Source organism: Rhinoraja longicauda, chromosome 21 (genome assembly GCF_053455715.1).
Source record: "Rhinoraja longicauda isolate Sanriku21f chromosome 21, sRhiLon1.1, whole genome shotgun sequence".
NCBI lineage: Eukaryota > Metazoa > Chordata > Chondrichthyes > Rajiformes > Arhynchobatidae > Rhinoraja > Rhinoraja longicauda.
Window position 1 is genome coordinate 21075689 of NC_135973.1, and position 15447 is coordinate 21091135.

A 15447-nucleotide genomic window follows, 5' to 3' on the forward strand; every position below is an offset into this window, starting at 1 on the left:
TAGAGTTTAGTTTTAGATACATCGTGAGAACAGGCCCTTTGGCCCACAAAGTCAGTGGCAAACAACGATCCCCTGTAGTTCTATCCTACACACTAGGGACAATTTACAGAAGCCAATAAACCTAGAAATTTGCATCTCTTTGGAAGGTGGGAGGAAACCAGAGCACCTAGGGGAAACCCACACGGTCAAAGGGAGAACATCTCCACAGTGTGAACTGGATATTGATGGTCAGCATGGACTTGGTGGCCAGAAGGGTCTGTTTCCATGCTAGCACTCAGCTGGTCTAAGCTGCTCCTATGTCTTATGGTCAGGCTGCAAATCCTTTTACCTCAAAGCAATGTCACTCACTCAGTTTAATCTTTAGTCTAAAGAAATGTCCTGATCCAAAACCTCCCCTATCATTACCCTCCACAGATGCTGCCTGATATGCTGAGTTCCTCCAACACTTTGTATTTTTCTGAAGATTCCAACATCTGCAATTTCTCGTGTCACTCGTGTTTAATCTTATTTATTTACTGATTTTTGCCCTCATGAAGATTTCACATTCTTAATGTTGAAGGGTGAGTCAGTAATTTCCAAAGAGAATCCATAGCTGTTTCAGATTTGCTTTGAGTTACCAAGCCTCTGTAATGTTTGCTTTATGCCTCACTGTTTTTCACACAGCTCACTCCACTGCAGGAGAAGCTCAACCAGAAGGTGGTGACCCAGGAACAAGAAATCAAAACCCTTCAGCAGAAATTGATTGATCGGGAAGAGGAAATCCGACACCTCAAGGAACAAGTCAAATTACTGGCCAGGGAGGGGGAGAGCAGATAGAGATCTTCATAAATGTCCTAGAGAAACACTTATTTTTCTTCCTTTCTACTCAGATTTACTTGAATACCTCATGAATATTGATGGTGTATGTACTTTGAATATACGGGTTTATTTAAATGATCTGTGAGGAGTGTGGGATGAACTATTAAAATTATTCATTGGCTCATTATTAAGGTGTTCCACATTAAAATTTGCGGTATTTACTTGTGGGTCTAGGTATAAGGTTGCGTTTAAGTCCCAGTCACAAAATTTGAGCACAAAGTCCAGTCTTAATAAATGTAATCAAGGACAGTTTCTTCCAGGCTGTTATCAGCAAGAGTGCAGTCCTGACCTCCCATCTACCTCATTGGAGACCTTCGAGCTATATTTAATTAGACTTTATCTTGCACTAAGTGTTGTACCCTTGGATAGCTTGATTCTATTATGTACAGTCCTTTTTTTTTTTACTATAGCATGCAAAAGCTTTTCACAGTAGGTCAGTACACATGACAATAATAAACTAAATCTAAATTAATTCCAAGATCAACAAAGTCAAGTCAAGTTTATTTGTCACATACACATACACGATGTGCAGTGAAATGAAAGTGGCAATGCCTGCGGATTGTGCACAAAAAAGAATTAGTTACAGCATATAAATAAAGTTAATAAGTTATTATAGTATAGACAAAAATTTAGTCTCTGGAGTTATAAACGTTGACAGTCCTGATGGCCTGTGGGAAGAAACTCTGTCTCATCCTCTCCGTATTCACAGTGTGACAGCGGAGGCGTTTGCCTGATCGTAGCATCTGGAACAGTCCGTTACTGGGGTGGCAGGGGTCCCTCATGATCTTGCTTGCTCTGGATCTGCACCTCCTGATGTATAGGTCCTGCAGGGGGACGAGTGTAGTTCCCATGGTGCGTTCTGCCGAACGCACTACTCTCTGCAGGGCCATCCTGTCCTGGGCAGAGCTGTTCCCAAACCAGACTGTAATGTTGCCGGACAGGATGCTCTCTACAGCCCCAGAGTAGAAGCAATGAAGGATCCTCAGAGACACTCTGAATTTCCTCAGCTGTCAAAGGTGGTAAAGGCGCTGCTTTGCCTTACCCACCAGTGCTGCAATGTGCGTTGCCCATGTCAGATCCTCTGTGATGCGGACTCCCAAGTATTTAACAGGACTATCTTGGTAGTCCCATCGTCTTTGAATGCTTTTGACCCACTAAACTGATTTCTTCTTACCTCAAATCTATTCTATCTCCCCTTGTTGAGTTCCTTCCACTTACATCTGAAAAATCCCCAAGGCTGTATTGTAAATAGTAGGAATTATCCCCTGTGTCCTACCCAATATATACCCCTCAAACATAATTACTCAGTGGTCATTACAAATTATTCTTCACATTTTCTTCCCTCCTGCAGCAAAGAATAGTAGGAAGAGATGCTAAGCTTCTCAAAGACAATCTAATTTTTAGAAAGAACTATGTTAATCTGAGGAAAGACGTTCTTGCCTTAGAGGGAGTACAGAGAAGGTTCACTAGATTGATCCCTGGGATGGCGGGACTTTCATATGAAGAAAGACTGGATAGACTAGGCTTGTACTCGCTGGAATTTAGAAGACTGAGGGGGGATCTTATAGAAACATATAAAATTCTTAAGGGGTTGGAGAGGCTAGATGCGGGAAGATTGTTCCCGATGTTGGGGGAGTCCAGAACCAGGGGGTCACAGCTTAAGGATAAGGGGGAAGTCTTTTAGGACCGAGATGAGAAAACATTTCTTCACACAGAGAGTGGTGAGTCTGTGGAATTCTCTGCCACAGAAGGTAGTTGAGGCCAGTTATCATATCATATACAGCCGGAAACAGGCCTTTTCGGCCCACCAAGTCCGTGCTGCCCAGCGATCCCCGTACATTAACACTATCCTACACCCACTAAGGACAATTTTTACATTTACCCAGCCAATTAACCTACATACCTGTATGTCTTTGGAGTGTGGGAGGAAACCGAAGATCTCGGAGAAAACCCACGCAGGTCACGGGGAGAACGTACAAACTCCTTACAGTGCAGCACCCGTAGTCAGGATCGAACCTGAACCTCCGGCGCTGCATTCGCTGTAAAGCAGCAACTCTACCGCTGCGCTACCGTGCCGTTCATTGGCTATATTTAAGAGGGAGTTAGATGTGGCCCTTTTTGCTAAAGGGATCAGGGGGTATGGAGAGAAGGCAGGTACGGGTTACTGAGCTGGATGATCAGCCATGATCATAGTGAATGGCGGTGCAGGCTCGAAGGGCCGAATGGCCTACTCCTGCACCTTGTTTCTATGTAGTATTGTTGGTTTGCTTCAGGCAAAAGGTTCCTCAATACCAAGCTCCCAAAATGATTTATTATACTTACAATTTACACAAGGGTGGCACAGCTGGTGGCATTGTGCCTCACAGCACCAGGGACCCAGTTTTGATCCTGACCTCAAATGCTGTCCGTTTGGAGTTTGCACGATCTCCTTGTGGCTGCTTGGTTTTCCTCTGGGTGCTCCAGTTTCTTCCCACATCCCAAAGACGGGCGAGTTTTGGTGTTGTAGTCACATGGCACCGAAACAGGCTCTTCGGTCCAACTTGCCCATGCCAACCATACTTCATCTAAGCTGGTCACTTTTGCCTGTATATTGTCAATTGCCCTATAAAATTGCCTCAAGTGTGTAGGGAGTGCATGAGAAAGTGGGCTAACATAGACCTAGTGTGCAGATGGTGGCCATGAACTCGGTGGGCTGAAGGGCCCATTTCCATGATTATGTCCAAGTTCAAATTTCATTTTTACAGACACCCATTGTATGATTTTACTTGCATCAATCAACAAACTCCCAATTAGTTCAGCAGCAGAAAGAACCGACGCACAGCTCCCGTGACCTGACCTCAGGTGGAGTTCACACATTCGCCCAGTGACCATCAGTGTTCCCCTGAGTGCTCCAGTCACTCCCCGCACCCCAAAGACAAATTAACCGGCTATGGACATATTCCCCCTTAGTAGGTGGGTGGCAGGAGAATTCAGGGCAACTGCTGGGATCTGAAGGAGCATAGATTACAAGGAAACAACTGATGAGATTGTCAGAGACAATAAATGAAGGACCAAACAGCTTCCTCCTACCTTGTACAAAAATAAAGCAAATGAGTTTCATAAAGAATGCAGTACTGTACAGGAAAAGCCCCTGTCTGTGCCGAACATGATGCCAAGACCATCTCCTACCTGCCTGCACTTAATTCATATCCTTTGCATATCCATGCACCTATCCAAAAGTCTCTTACATTTTCAAATCAAAAACTGCCTTTAAAAATATTTATTACGTATTTTAAATAGTTACCTTCTCGTAAGTAAATATTTAGGTACAGGGTTATCAGATGCTTGCAAACTGACATTTATTTCAGCAGTTTCAGTGCTAGATTAAAGCATGCTAGATTCTGGCAGCATTGCACCCATCGCTGGATGTTGGCTGGGATGCCCACCAACTCCATCTCCTGCAAGACACAGTACAGCACCACATCAGCCAGAGTCAGATCGACTCCCACCACCCAGGGGCTCTTGCTGAGGGCAGAGTTCAAGGAGCGCAGGACCGCAGCCTTCGCCTTGTTGCTTCCTTTCTTCAGCTGGAAGATGGCCACGTCAACCCAACTGTCGATCTGGGTCGAAGTCACTGCGTCATACTGGTGGCCCAGCAAGGCGAAGAGGAAGCGGGCGATGTTTCCCTCACCTTCGATGGAGCACATGCTCTGGATGCTGAACTTCATCTGAGGTTTGAGCACTGCCAAAACAAAAACAAAACTGTCACAGCTTCATCCGAATTGGGTGCAAAGACCAGGGTCAACACTGCACCAAATATTCACCTTATTATCCATGGCCAAACTGACAATTAGTGCTCCTGACAAAAGAACATCTGAAACAGATAAGACCATTCAACCCCTTGGACCTGTCCTACCATTCTTTCACTTCAGCCCCACTTTCCAGAAGCAGCTCCATTTCCCTTGATTAATTTAATATTTAAATGTAAGGATGTTGACTGGAGCATAGCAGAAGAAGGGGTTGAACAAATTTGTTTCTATTCTGAAAGCCTGGTAGGGAGAAGAAAGCTAGAGATGTGAATGAAGGACAAAGCCAGGCAAGTTTAGATACACATGGCCTAGCAAGTTCACACTGATCATCGGTCACACTAGTTCTACATTATCCCACCATTTAATCCACTCTACACACTAGGGGCAATTTTTCAGCAGGCAATTAACTACAGACCCACGCGTCTTTGGGATGCGAGGGAAAACCAGAGCACCCAGAGAAAACCCACGTGGTTACCATGAGAACATGCAAACTTCACACTGACCGCACCCGAGGTCAGAATCAAACCGTTCTCTGGCACTGAGGCAGCAGCTCTACCAGCTGCACCACTATTCCGCCCTCGTGGTGACAGGTTGATCCAGGTGAAAGGGTTTGTTCTGCCCCACCTCTCTTCCAGCTTTCTTCCCTCTACTGCAATCAGTCTGAAGGGTCCCAACCCAAAGGCAGAGACCCGGATTCAATCCTGACTACAGGTGCTGTCTGTACATAGTTTTTGTACATTCTCCCTGTGACTGCATAGGTTTTCTCGGGGTTCCTCCCATACTCCAAAGATGTTTTGTTTGTACGTTAAATATGTAGGAAGGAACTGCAAATGCTGATTTAAATCGAAGATAGACACAAAATGCTGGAGTAACTCAGTGAGACAGGCAGCACCTGGAAAGAAGAAATGGGAGACGTTTTGGGTCTGAAGAAGGGTCTCAACCCAAAATGTCACCCATTCCTTCTCTCCAGAGATGCTGCCTGACCCGCTGAGTTAATCCAGCATTTTGTGTCTATCTTCATATTGTAGGTTAATTGGTTTCAGTAAAATTGTAAATTGTCCTTAGTGTGTAGCATAGAACTAGTCTATAGGATCAGTGAGGACTCGGTGGAGTCTGTTTCAGTGCTGTATTTCTAAAGTCTAAAATCTAAACATAGTTGATAAAGTGGTTTTACCTCTCCAAAATTCCCTAGATTTGGTTGTTTCCCGAGATTGTAAAGCAGCAAATCTAACCTTTTATTATTTAGAAAAGGCATTTGTTTAGCTGCTACGCCGCTACGGCAAATGTTATTGCATAAAATAATAGTTTATGGTATAGTACATAACACTAGTGTCTTCTCCACTGCCAGAGTGTTTATATTAGTTGAGAGATATACTACAGAAACAGGCCCTTCAGCCCATCAACTCCACACCAACCATTGATCACCCGTTCACACTAGTTCTATGTTATCCCACTTTCTCATCCACTCCCTACGCACCAACGGCAATTTACAGATGCCGATTAACCTACAAACACGGGTCTTTGAGAGTGAGCCCAGATACAAAGTGGAAGAACATATTTTAAGACTTTGCTCTTTAATGCTTAAGGTTTGGACACGTTGAATTACTGCTAAACTTTGAACTTCAACAAATCAATTTTTCCTCACCATCCTTCCAGACGAGAGTGAAACCAAGCTGATATTCCTGTCGGGATTTACAAATGCTTTCATTTCCCAGACAGTTCCAGAGTTGAGAGGGAACGTTTTGAATGGAGGAGTGCACGTGCACTGAAGACAGGACCCGGTATTGTTCACACAGCAGGTTGTGCAGCACCAACAGGGACAGGGGTACCTCAGACGGGTTGGCATTGATGACGATGTCTCGGAGCACACTAGAGGTCTAAAGCAAGATATAATTAAATTTAAAACTTATGAATGTAACATAGAAGTACTCACAACACACCATGACCACCAGGTTCAAAAACAGCTTCTTCCCTGCAACCATCATCCTCTTGAAAACTACATGACACTAACCTCAATGACTATGATCTTCTGTAGACTGTGTCTTTACTATGGATTTTCTTTTGCACTAGTATTAGTTAATTATTGAATTTTTTAATTACTATATATATCCGTGCGTATTGCCTTTATGACTGCCTCGGCAAAGCAGCCAGCATAATCAAAGACCTTTCGCACCCATTCCCACCCGATCATTCCTTCTCCCTGCTCACGTCCAGCACAAGGCACAAAAGGTTGAACGTGCCAGACTCGGGAACAGCTTCTTCCTCTTTATTATCAGGCTTCTACACATTCCTTCCATAAGTTAGGGTACTGTCCAATGCACCTTTCCCCCATTGCAAACATTGGACTCTCTGGAACATGGAAGAGTTCTGTCCACGACTGAAAGAAATTGTGGAGTAGTAGGCGTAGCCCAGTCGTTCACACAGACCAGACGTCTGACCATGGACTCCATCTACACTTCACACTGCCTTTAGAAAAACAGCCACATAATCAAAGACTTGGCCCAACACGGTCATTCCTTCTTCTCCCTCCTCCTGTCGGGCAGAAGCTTGAAAATGTGCACCACAAGACACAGGACTTCTTCCCCTCTGTTATCAGGCTTCTGAATGGTCCTTTCATAAGCTAGGGTACTGTGGTGTATTTACCATTTTGAGTTTTGTGTTTTGGCAGCTGAGCCTTGCCGTAGTTCCGGGTATAATGCATTGTGGGATACCTGATTACACTCTCTGGTGGTGTTGAAGTAAAGCAGCCATATGTTGTATGCTAACCTGTCTCACTCGTCGATTCTTATCATAATACACCACAGTTAAAGTTGGCGACGAGGATAAAACAAGCAGAAAATGCCTATCATAGGTTCCATAGGGGAGTTCGCCCCGAAGACAGAGTCTTGGTCGGCGTATGTGGAACGTTTAGAGCAGTTTTTTGAGGCTAACGACATTGCAGTGGAGAAGCAAGTAGCTACTCTGTTAAGTGTGATGGGAGCATCTACATATGGTCTGTTAAGGAACCTGGTGCAGCCGCTGAAGCCAAAAGATAAGTCCTACGATGACATTGTGAACATTTTAAAGACTCATTTTGAACCCAAGCCGTTGCTTATTGCGGAGAGATTCCGCTTTAACCGATGCAACCAGCGGGCGGATGAATCTGTGACCAGTTACGTTGCGGAGCTGAAACAGTGTGCAGTTAACTGTGCGTTTGGAGCGACGTTGAATGAGACGCTTCGGGACCGTTTTGTCAGTGGGATTTGTAACGAGGCAAGCCAGCGCCGGCTGTTGTCGGAGTCCAACCTGACTTTTGCACGGGCATTTGAAATCGCCCTCAGCATGGAGACTGCGGAGAGAGACACGCAGCAGCTGCGGGGACACGAGGTACGTCCGAACCAAGTGCATAAAGTGGATGCGCACACGGTTAAGCAAACGGGGAGGAACTGCCATAGATGTAACGGCAAAAATCACAGCCCACAGGTGTGTCGCTTTAAAGATGCAAAGTGTTACAACTGTGGTAAAACCGGGCATATTAAAAGGGCATGCAGAGGAAAAGTGGCGGCGGCACCGACACAGAGCAGATATAAACGACAGACTGATAAAAACACAAAGTATGTGGAGGCAGAGGAAATAGTGTTGCCAATGTTTTCATTAGTAAATGGCAACAACTGTAAACAAGCATACCGGGCATGTTTTGTGGTTAATGGCAAAGAAGTCAAACTAGAAATTGACACCGGAGCTGCCGTGAGCATTATCTCAGAGGAGTTGTTTCAGACCACCTTTTTAAAGCAACCACTAGGGCTTGCTGAAGTCACACTGAAGACATACACAGGGGAGGTTATTCCTGTGTTGGGACAGTTTGAAGCCACTGTCAAATATGAGAGTCAGAGTGAGCAGCTACCAATGATTGTGGTAAAGGGAGCAGGACCAGCTTTGTGTGGAAGGAACTGGTTAAAAAAGCTCACCTTAAACTGGAAAGAAATTAAACATGCCAGTGACAAGTCTTATCAGGAAGACATAAAGCATATTAAGGAGATGCCTCACCTGACATCAATACAGGATGTACTGGAGTTACACGCTGAAGTGTTTAAAGATGAACTTGGCACTCTGCGTGATGTCAAAGCAACAATTCTGGTGGAACCAGGGGCCCGCCCAAAGTTTTGCAAAAGCCGTCCACTGCCATTTGCCATGAAAGCACGAGTGGAGGCTGAATTGGACCGACTGGAAAAGGCCAATATAATTACTCCAGTCAAACATAGTGAATGGGCAGCACCCGTTGTTCCGGTTGAAAAAAAGGACCATACCATTTGTCTGTGTGGAGATTACAAACTCACTGTAAACCAAGCTGCCACTACAGAGACTTATCCCTTGCCACGGATAGAGGAGTTGATGGCAACCCTCAGTGGAGGAAAGGTGTTTTCAAAGATTGACCTCGCCTCAGCGTACCAGCAGGTACTTCTGGAGGAAGAATCAAAAAAACTGTTGACCATTAACACACACCGAGGCTTATTTGTCTATAACAGACTGGCTTTTGGTGTGAGCGCAGCACCCTCCATCTTCCAAAGAATCATGGAGAACCTCATGAAAGATCTGAATGTAGTGGTGTATCTGGATGATCTCCTCATCACAGGAAAAACTGAACGAGAGCATCTGCAAAACCTGCATAAAGTGCTACAGAGACTGCAGGAGAGCGGACTGAGAGTCAGGGACTCAAAGTGTGAGTTTGGAAAGAAACAAATCGAATACTTGGGTCATGTGTTAAACAGCCAGGGGATTCAGCCGTCACCGGAGAAAGTCAGAGCAATAAAGGATGCACCAGCCCCCACCTGTGTGAAAGAGCTGAGAGCTTTCTTGGGACTAGTGAATTATTATGGACGGTTCATGCCCAACCAAAGCACCGTGCTTGCTTCCCTGTACAGGTTGCTGAAAGACCAGGTGTCGTGGGAGTGGAAAAGTTGAGAGCAGAAAGCTTTTGACAAGTGCAAATCGCTGCTCACAAGTGACAAGATCCTGGTGCACTATGACCAAAAGCTTCCTCTCACTCTGGCCTGTGACTCCTCAGCGTATGGCATTGGAGCTGTCATACAACACAAAATGCCTACAGGGGAGGAGCGCCCCATCACCTTCTCATCACGCACATTATCCCCTGCTGAGAAGAAATATTCTCAGATTGAGAAAGAGGGACTGGCGCTCATTTTTGGTGTAAAGAAGTTTCACCAATACCTGTGGGGGAGGAAATTCAAACTTGTGACTGATCACAAACCCCTGCTAACACTGTTTGGAGAACACAAAAGCCTGCCTACCATGGCTGCAGCTCGAATCCAAAGATGGGCAATAATTCTCTCTGCCTATGATTATCACATTGAGTACTGTGCCTCAGGGAAACATGGTAATGCAGATGGCCTCTCAAGAGTTCCGCTGCCTGACACAAACGACGCAGGGACCACAGCCATCACTGACAGCGTATACACACTGTTAACTGAACATCTTGAGCAGGCTCCACTGAACGCAGACCAAGTGGCACGTGCAACATGCACAGACAACGTGTTGTCAAAGGTGCTGAAATTTGTCATGGGTGGCTGGCCTGCTGAAGTGGATGAGACTCTGAAAGCTTTCCACACGCGTAGATGTGAACTTTCAATAGAGCGAGGATGTGTCCTGTGGGGCACCAGAGTGGTGATTCCTGAAAAGTTGAGAAAAACTGTTTTAAAGGAGCTGCATTCTGGCCATCCAGGAATTGTGAAAATGAAAGCACTAACACGCAAGTACGTATGGTGGCCTAAAGTTGATGCAGAGGTGGAGCAAGTTTGCAGAGCATGTGAGTCATGTCAATTGGAGCAAAGGATGCCTCGTCAGGTGCCTTTGCATCCATGGGAATTTCCTGGCCAGAGCTGGAAAAGACTACACATAGACTTTGCTGGTCCATTTTTGGGACACACTTTCATGTTGGTGGTGGATGCTTACTCCAAGTGGTTGGAGGTGTTTAAAATGTCTAGCATCACATCACAAGCCACTATCACACGACTGAGAAGACTGTTTGCAGCTTATGGATTGCCGGAGCACATTGTCACGGATAATGGAACGCAGTTCACGTCAGAGGAGTTTAAAAACTTCATGCAGCAGAATGGAATCCTTCATTCTACAAGTGCTCCTGGTCACCCTGCCTCGAATGGCCTGGCAGAACGGTACGTTCAGTCATTCAAGGGTGGAATGAAAAAGCTGACACACACCGCAATGGATGTGGAGGACAGGGTCTCCATCTTTTTGATGCAGTATCGCACCACACCAAACTGCACTACTGGTCAGTCACCTGCTGACCTGTTTCTGAACAGACACGTGCGCACCCGTCTGGATTTCATCCGTCCGGACACAGCAGCCGCTGTTCGTAAAAAACAGTACAAGCAGAAGTTTCACCATGACCTCCGTGCAGCAGACAGGTGTTTCTCAGTGGATGACCCAGTGTATTTATACAATACGGCTGGGGGAGGACGCAAATGGATTCCTGGAGTCATAGTGGATCAAACAGGACCGGTGTCTTACAAAGTACAAGGAGGAGACACCGACATCACCTACAGGAGACATGGAGATCAGCTGAGATTCAGAGTCATGGGAGATGGACTGGATCAGGACACTGAAAACTCAACCACTGACACTTCTGCACCGAGCCAACCCGCACAGCCGGAGGACATGTCATCATGCAGCGAGCCAGGGACTGTGGACCGTACAGCTGCAGCTGCTGCGCCGCTGAGTCCACGCCGATCATCAAGGGTCAGGAAGCCTCCAGACCACTATGTCCCTTAAGCTTCATTTTTTTTTTTTTTTTAAAGGGGAAATGTTCGGCATGAAGGACTGTTTAGTTGTTTAAGTTGTTTTCATTAATATGAACACACAGATGGACTGAGACTTGTTAAAACTACAAGAGGGTCTCTAGTGATAACAAGTAACTTTGCAAAGTAGTAATTTTGGGAATGGTTATTGTTAGTAATAAGGCACTTGCTAATTTCAGTTATTTAAGATTACCTTCATTTTAAAAAGGGGGTAATGTGGTGTATTTACCATTTTGAGTTTTGTGTTTTGGCAGCTGAGCCTTGCCGTAGTTCCGGGTATAAAGCATTGTGGGATACCTGATTACACTCTCTGGTGGTGTTGAAGTAAAGCAGCCATATGTTGTATGCTAACCTGTCTCACTCGTCGATTCTTATCATAATACACCACAGTTACAATTCACCTCTACCCTATTGCGGATATTGGGCTTTGTCTATGGAACTGATGCACTACAATGCGGAGAACTATATTCTACACTCTGTATCTTCTCCTTTGCTCTATGTATTGTACAGTACATGGATTGGATAGTATTATTTGAACCAATTGGATAATTAGAAAAACTGTTTTTCTTGATTTGATTCTTCCAGAGGCACTGTTACACATGTTGAAACATCTTCAGCATATCTTTAAACCTTCAACTCCATGAATAAATGACATCAGACAGTAATTTGGGAATGACAAAATTGATATTGACTATTTTAAAATAAGGGCTAATTTTATAACATACTAGACTTAGTGGACCCGTTGGGCCCAAACCTCTCCTGCATTGGTGCAGCACCCTCTCCTATCCCCCTCCCCTCCCCACTTCCCCTTCACCCTCAACCCCCCTTATCCACCTTCCTCTCCCCCTCCCTAGGAGATAGATTTAAACTTTAAAATGTGAATAACTTAAAAAATATAACACCAATTTCAATAAAACTACTTGCTTTACCATTAAAGCGACAACGGTGAGTAAGGTGGGCCTAAAATTGTCACGCTATCGTGCACCGTTTTGGCTGTAGTTTGATCACAAATAAACAAACGAGAGTTTTAGTATATAGATAAAATGCAACGATTGCAAAAATGTAGAATCCAATTTAAGAATTAAGCTGCCAGTATTATTAGAATTATACTTGTAAACTTGCAATACAGTGCAGGTAAAAATTAAAATAAACAAAGTGCTGGAGTAACTCAGAGTTATGCAGCATCTCTGGAGGACATGGTTAGGCAATGTATTGGATCAGGACCCCCCCTTCAGTATGAAGGAGTGTGCATCCTGCCAAGCATTAACTGCTCCACCTGTGGGAGAGTCACATAGGCCTCTTTAAACACCTCAGAACCTTTGGAGAGCACAGTGGTGCAGCTGGTAGAGCTGCTGCCTCACAGGACTAGTGACCCAAATGTGATCCTGGCCTCGGGTGCATCAGTGTGCAGTCTGCACGTTTTCCCTGTGACTGCTTGTGTATCCTCTTTATCACCCTTAACTCGTATTCATTTATAAAGAGTCGTGCAGAGATTCTAGCCTACCTTTCCTAGTACAGAATCTAAACTGACTGCAGTCCAACTTGTCGGCTCAGAGCAAGCATGATTAATTTCTGCCACATCCAGGTCAGCGTCTGGAGTGAGAACAGTCTTTGAGAGACCATCGACGACAGTCTTCAACTCATACAAGCGATTCAGGATTTCTGTCTGTCTTGATTCCAAATTCAAGAGCTCGAGAGACTCATCTCCATTCTGAAAGACAAATGGCAAATACATTGTAGACACAAGAGACTGCAAATGCTGGAATGTATTGGCAAAAAAACAAACGCTGGATGAACTCAGCGGATCAGACAAAACTTGTGGAGGGAAATGGACAAACCATTTCGGTTGGAATCCTTCTTCAAGACATTAAGACAAAGTATTCCTCTATCACTTCTTCATTCCCAATATCTGGTCACCCCATTACAGGAAGGACGTGGAGGCTTTGGAGGGGGTGCAGAAGAGGTTTACCAGAATGCTGGCTGGATTAGAAGGTATTAACTATTAGAGACATTGGACAAACTTGAATTGTTTCTCTGGAACATCAGAGACTGAGGGGTGATTTGGCAGGTATATAAAATTATGCGAGATATAGAGGTATCACAAAATGCTGGAGTAACTCAGCGGGTCAGGCACAATCTCTGGAGAGAAGGAATGGGTGACGTTTCAGGTCGAGACCTTTCTTCAGACTACGACCACGTTTTGACCCAGGCTTACTCTACGATCACGTTTTGACCCAGAGTTGCTACCACAGCCACGTCTGTTTTCTTGGGTACACAACTAGAGATATAGAGAAGGTAGATGGTCCTAACTCTCTCACCCCCAAGTATGGAAGTGTCAAAGAGGGCTTTACAGTTAAGTGGGCAAAGTTTAACAGAAATGTGGAGCAATTTTTTGTTACAGAGTGGTGGGTGCCTGGTTTGTGCTCCCAGAAATAGTGGTGGAGGCAGATACAACTGTAACATTTAAGATACTTTGAGATAGGCACATGGATAAGCAGGAAATGGAGGGATGTATATCAGGTGCAGGCAGGAGAGATTAGTTTAACTTGACATGTTCAGGACAGACGTTGTGGGCTAAAGAACCTGTTCCTGTGCTGTGCTCTTCTATAAATGCTCCTGTATCTGTCTGTGTGGGTCCCACATCCGTTTCTGATTTAATGCATCTAACTACATAACTTTCATTTTTGATTTCCCCTTTATTAATTTCTTGGTCATCCTTTATTGAACTCTAATGTTTCCACCCCTCAGGCATTCTGGCATTTGCCTTAGATTGATTAATATTTTAAATTTCTCCTGCAATTGGACTATTTTTCTTTTGTCTTTGTCCCTTAAAATAATATGTATGTTGCCAATCATCTATTATTTCTGTAAATGGTATTTCTTATTTTTGTAATTATTACCCATTGTCTGTCCACTGTAATCTCCTGCCTCATATCCAGCAATTCACCCACTGCCCTTTTCCCCTCGTATCCATCAGCATGGAAACAGGCCCTCAGCCCAACCTGCACACAGCAACCAACATGCTCCCCCTACACTGGTCCCATCTGTCTGTGTTTGGCCCATATGCCTCAATAGCCTACTCCAGCAGCTCTATATACACCCCACCCTTTGTGTAAGAAAGTTACCCCTCATGTTCCTATTAAATCTCCGCCCGCCCCCGCATCTTATACCTATGCCCTCTGGCTCTCGATTCCCCTACTCTGGGCAAGACTCTGTACATTTACCCGATTTAGTCTTCTCATGTTGTACACCTCTACACGATCATCCCTCATCCTCCTGCACTCCAGGGAATAAAGTCCTAGCCTGCTCAACCTCTCCCTACAGATCAGGCCCTCGAGTCCTGGCAAATTCCCCGTAAATCTTCTCTGTACTCTTTCCAGTTTGACAACGTCCCCTATTATTACTGTATTTGATCCACTACATTAACACTCGGTGCTGCATCTCTATAACTATTTGGAAGCTTTAAGCAAGAGCCACTAATTTGGCCTGAGTGTCAGAGCAGTGGGGCATGTGACAGCCTGGCCAACCTTCCCTCAGACACGTACCTGAGTGTCCACAACGACTCCGTGAACATTGGGCACCTCGTACATACAGGTGGGCAGCTCCACAGCGCCCTCGCCCAACTGATAAGACTTTACTTTATACATTAGCGCCGCTGACAACCGGGGTCCCGCTCACCAGCCTGGCCACCATTAAACCTTCCCATCAGCCCTCGCGCCCGCCTAGGTATACAGTATTTAAAATGGAGAAAATATAAAAACCAAACAATTTAGCACTGATGCAAACATAGTAACTCAATTCGCGCTTTCTTATCGAACATGTTTATTATTTATGGAAAAAACAACGATGGTCTTTGTAAGCTTAGTACTGTCAATAAGGCAGCGGGCAATGTTCTCAAATGGACTACATGTCCCAGTGGGCAGTTTGCCGCGATGGGCTTCTGGGAAGGGTGGCCTGCGGCTGCGTGGAATGTTCATAGCAGGACTACAGAT

The 15447-nt window shown here is 45.0% G+C and overlaps 2 protein-coding genes across 3 annotated transcripts in view; one reads left to right on the plus strand and one right to left on the minus strand.

The window, feature by feature from the left end:
- eif2ak1 (eukaryotic translation initiation factor 2-alpha kinase 1) overlaps positions 1 to 1292 on the plus strand; it is a 31323-nt gene extending 30031 nt beyond the window's left edge. For both annotated transcript variants that reach the window (XM_078418058.1, XM_078418057.1), the window contains one exon: positions 664 to 1292. In XM_078418058.1, coding sequence (XP_078274184.1) covers positions 664 to 816 — 153 coding nt within the window. In that variant the 3' untranslated portion in view covers positions 817 to 1292. The remainder of the gene's footprint in view (positions 1 to 663) is intronic.
- Positions 1293 to 1342: 50 nt separating this feature from the next.
- aimp2 (aminoacyl tRNA synthetase complex interacting multifunctional protein 2) lies at positions 1343 to 15166 on the minus strand. Its single transcript, XM_078418059.1, has 4 exons — positions 15001 to 15166; positions 12960 to 13166; positions 6292 to 6523; positions 1343 to 4579 (listed from the first exon to the last, which is right to left on the minus strand). Exons 1-4 carry the CDS (start codon positions 15100 to 15102, stop codon positions 4197 to 4199), a joined length of 924 nt encoding a protein of 307 aa, XP_078274185.1. The 5' UTR covers positions 15103 to 15166; the 3' UTR covers positions 1343 to 4196.
- Between the last annotated feature and the right edge of the window lie 281 nt (positions 15167 to 15447).

Bases quoted from the DNA above. Each gene is read 5' to 3' on its own strand.
- aimp2 (XM_078418059.1), bottom strand. From the start codon at position 15,102: ATGTATAAAGTAAAGTCTTATCAGTTGGGCGAGGGCGCTGTGGAGCTG. The intron at 13,167-15,000 runs GTACGTGTCTGA...TTTGTCTTTCAG, and splicing joins GAGTCGTTGTGGACACTCAG to AATGGAGATGAGTCTCTCGA. The intron at 4,580-6,291 runs GTGAGGAAAAAT...TTGTTTTGGCAG, and splicing joins CACTCTCGTCTGGAAGGATG to TGCTCAAACCTCAGATGAAG.